Source organism: Sinocyclocheilus rhinocerous, unplaced genomic scaffold (genome assembly GCF_001515625.1).
Source record: "Sinocyclocheilus rhinocerous isolate Xijiao unplaced genomic scaffold, SAMN03320098_v1.1 scaffold6480, whole genome shotgun sequence".
NCBI classification, from domain to species: Eukaryota; Metazoa; Chordata; class Actinopteri; order Cypriniformes; family Cyprinidae; genus Sinocyclocheilus; species Sinocyclocheilus rhinocerous.
This window is the reverse complement of record NW_015662353.1, coordinates 17,020-20,482: the sequence shown is the minus strand read 5'-3', so window position 1 is coordinate 20,482 and position 3,463 is coordinate 17,020. Positions and strand designations below refer to the sequence as shown.

Genomic DNA, 3,463 nt, shown 5'->3' with positions numbered 1-3,463 from the left:
GCGTAATATCTTTATTTATAATGAAACCAATCCCCAAACACACCAAAATAATCTGCAGTAATCCATCATGAAAAATTAAAATTGGAATTCACATGAAGCTATAGCAAATGTCTTTATGAAAAAGGTATTCAAGTTACAGTTTTGAAGATCAAGCTCCCTTAACTATAGCAAATATCATTACTCAACTCTATTTAGTAAATATGTCAATAAGCAATTTGTAACCAGAAAAAAAAAGACAATAGAGTTCCAAAAATGAGTGAGATTCAAAGCCCAAATCTTTCAAGAAGCTAAAAACAAGCACTTAACAACCCCTTAAACCAATGCACTTTACATAGAAATAATGATTTTTAAACTGTATATTAACTGTATATTCTATCCCTTCACCCTAAGCAAAACCCACACAGAAAACTTTTTGCATTTTTACATTTTCAAAAAACAGCTATGATTTATAAGCTGTTTTCCTCATGGAGACCAGAAATTGTCCGCACAAGGTCAAAAATGTCAGGTTTTTCTATCTCTGTGAGGACATTTGGTCTCCATAATGCAGGGTTTACCAAAAATGTCTTTCTTCTCTGCATTTCTCCTCCTATCTAGCTTGTTTCCTAATCTAGTCTAATAACCCATGAATTGTATATTACAAATATTGTTGGTTCTTTGACAAATTGCTTTTGTTTGTAAATGTAAGAAAACAAAATCAGAATTCACAATGCATTGCAGTATGTGATTTTTCCCTTTAGTTACAGCAGGCCACGTCATAGGGATTCAAAGGACGTTGTCTCTGTGAAATCAGAGTCAAAGTTAAATATGAATCATACTAATTTGTAAAAAAAAATATTAATGACATCGAATGTGACTGGCTGGAGATTCAGCTGTTTTTACAAACCTACTTTGTTTTTGCCCAACTCAGATTCCAGTGTACCTTGTTTTCAAATGTGTTATAAGTTATGTTTTTCAGCTGAAAGGCAGAACAGAAATTTTAGTTTACTTCATTTAACTTTTCCAGCTATTTGCATAAAGCTGTTTTAGATTAAAAGGGTCTAAATAAAAATAAAAAGATAAAGGGTCTAAATAAAAATAACAAGTTCAATTTAAAAACAAGTTTTTGTAATCAGTATACCATATGATATCAATCTACATCTACAGCAACTGTTTAAACATTTATAATCGTATTTCTTTAATCACCATCTTTATTTCTCATGTGCATTCATTCCGTAATAATTCTGTTACTGTAAAGTTGCAACAAGCTTAATGTACATTTCCTCACCTTGTCAAACAGTTTTTTCCGAGTGTCAGTTTTGTCACAATGAAGTGCCGTTTCAGAGGAACACAACATTGTGAGCACCAGTGTCCTCTTCTTAGGCACTGAAAATAAACACATAAATAAAGATGGAAATCTGTCTGCAAAAATACTCAAAACACTCATTTTCATGCGAGAATTGCATAATCATGAAATGTAATGGATGTAAATAACAAAGACAAATGCTTGCTTAATGAACAAACTGAATGTAGTGTCTTTACCTGTGTATGCATGATAAGTTGCTGGCTCACTCAAATCGTCTGCCACGACAAGGAAATTAATGTCATATCTCGTTCCTGGATTTAAACCAGTAAAGTTGGTGTTTGTACCATTTGTATATATTTTATCAGATTTGTTCCAAAAAGCCGTGTAATATTCCACCGTATAATTAATCGTGGCACCCTGTGACATCTCTGGAGCTCCCCAGTATACATCTATGCTTGTTTTGCTAGCGATGGCATTTACCCAAGCAGGCTTAGTAGGCTCTGTGAATTGATTAGCGAGATGTTATACAGCTGAACTTGAAAAGCTGATGAAGACAGTAATTTAAGCTACTGGACAAATTATCTGAAAAATAATGATTGCAATATAACAATTACTCACTGGTGTATTTTGACTCTATAGCAGGAACACTAATCAGGTCACCATTGACAGTGTAAACTGAAACGGTGTAATACACTCCTGCCTTCAGATTCTTGAAAGTGTAATTCAACTCTGTAATTCTAAGTGGCAGGGGATTGTCCGGGTATGCATCTGTTGTAATTATCACTTTGAAATATTCATACTTCCCATTTGTTTCCCAGCTGGCAGTCATGTTGTCGGAGCCGGGTTCCAAAGAGAGGTTCACAGTTTTTGGGACTAAGAGGAGAGGAGAGGAGAGGAGAGGAGAGGAGAGGAGAGGAGAGGAGAGGAGAGGAGAGGAGAGGAGAGGAGAGGAGAGGAGAGGAGAGGAGAGGAGAGGAGAGGAGAGGAGAGGAGAGGAGAGGAGAGGAGAGGAGAGGAGAGGAGAGGAGAGGAGAGGAGAGGAGAGGAGAGGAGAGGAGAGGAGAGGAGAGGAGAGGAGAGGAGAGGAGAGGAGAGGAGAGGAGAGGAGAGGAGAGGAGAGGAGAGGAGAGGAGAGGAGAGGAGAGGAGAGGAGAGGAGAGGAGAGGAGAGGAGAGGAGAGGAGAGGAGAGGAGAGGAGAGGAGAGGAGAGGAGAGGAGAGGAGAGGAGAGGAGAGGAGAGGAGAGGAGAGGAGAGGAGAGGAGAGGAGAGGAGAGGAGAGGAGAGGAGAGGAGAGGAGAGGAGAGGAGAGGAGAGGAGAGGAGAGGAGAGGAGAGGAGAGGAGAGGAGAGGAGAGGAGAGGAGAGGAGAGGAGAGGAGAGGAGAGGAGAGGAGAGGAGAGGAGAGGAGAGGAGAGGAGAGGAGAGGAGAGGAGAGGAGAGGAGAGGAGAGGAGAGGAGAGGAGAGGAGAGGAGAGGAGAGGAGAGGAGAGGAGAGGAGAGGAGAGGAGAGGAGAGGAGAGGAGAGGAGAGGAGAGGAGAGGAGAGGAGAGGAGAGGAGAGGAGAGGAGAGGAGAGGAGAGGAGAGGAGAGGAGAGGAGAGGAGAGGAGAGGAGAGGAGAGGAGAGGAGAGGAGAGGAGAGGAGAGGAGAGGAGAGGAGAGGAGAGGAGAGGAGAGGAGAGGAGAGGAGAGGAGAGGAGAGGAGAGGAGAGGAGAGGAGAGGAGAGGAGAGGAGAGGAGAGGAGAGGAGAGGAGAGGAGAGGAGAGGAGAGGAGAGGAGAGGAGAGGAGAGGAGAGGAGAGGAGAGGAGAGGAGAGGAGAGGAGAGGAGAGGAGAGGAGAGGAGAGGAGAGGAGAGGAGAGGAGAGGAGAGGAGAGGAGAGGAGAGGAGAGGAGAGGAGAGGAGAGGAGAGGAGAGGAGAGGAGAGGAGAGGAGAGGAGAGGAGAGGAGAGGAGAGGAGAGGAGAGGAGAGGAGAGGAGAGGAGAGGAGAGGAGAGGAGAGGAGAGGAGAGGAGAGGAGAGGAGAGGAGAGGAGAGGAGAGGAGAGGAGGAGAGGAGAGGAGAGGACAGGAGAGAAGAAGAGAGAAGAGGAGTGGAGGAGAGGAGAGGACAGGAGAGAAGAGGAGAGAAGAGGAGAGGAGGAGAGGAGAGGACAGGAGAGAAGAGAAGAGAAGAGGAGAGGA

The 3,463-nt window shown here is 43.5% G+C and overlaps 1 protein-coding gene across 1 annotated transcript in view; it reads right to left on the bottom strand.

Annotated features, from left to right (window-relative positions):
* Window positions 1-510: 510 nt before the first annotated feature.
* The window catches only part of LOC107728042 (receptor-type tyrosine-protein phosphatase eta-like), a 10,069-nt gene continuing 7,116 nt past the window's right edge, over window positions 511-3,463 (bottom strand). The window contains exons 6-10 of the mRNA XM_016538103.1: window positions 1,901-2,155; window positions 1,519-1,782; window positions 1,265-1,362; window positions 888-955; window positions 511-778 (exon numbers count right to left, since the gene is read on the bottom strand). Coding sequence (XP_016393589.1) covers window positions 763-778; window positions 888-955; window positions 1,265-1,362; window positions 1,519-1,782; window positions 1,901-2,155 — 701 coding nt within the window. The 3' untranslated portion in view covers window positions 511-762. The remainder of the gene's footprint in view (window positions 779-887; window positions 956-1,264; window positions 1,363-1,518; window positions 1,783-1,900; window positions 2,156-3,463) is intronic.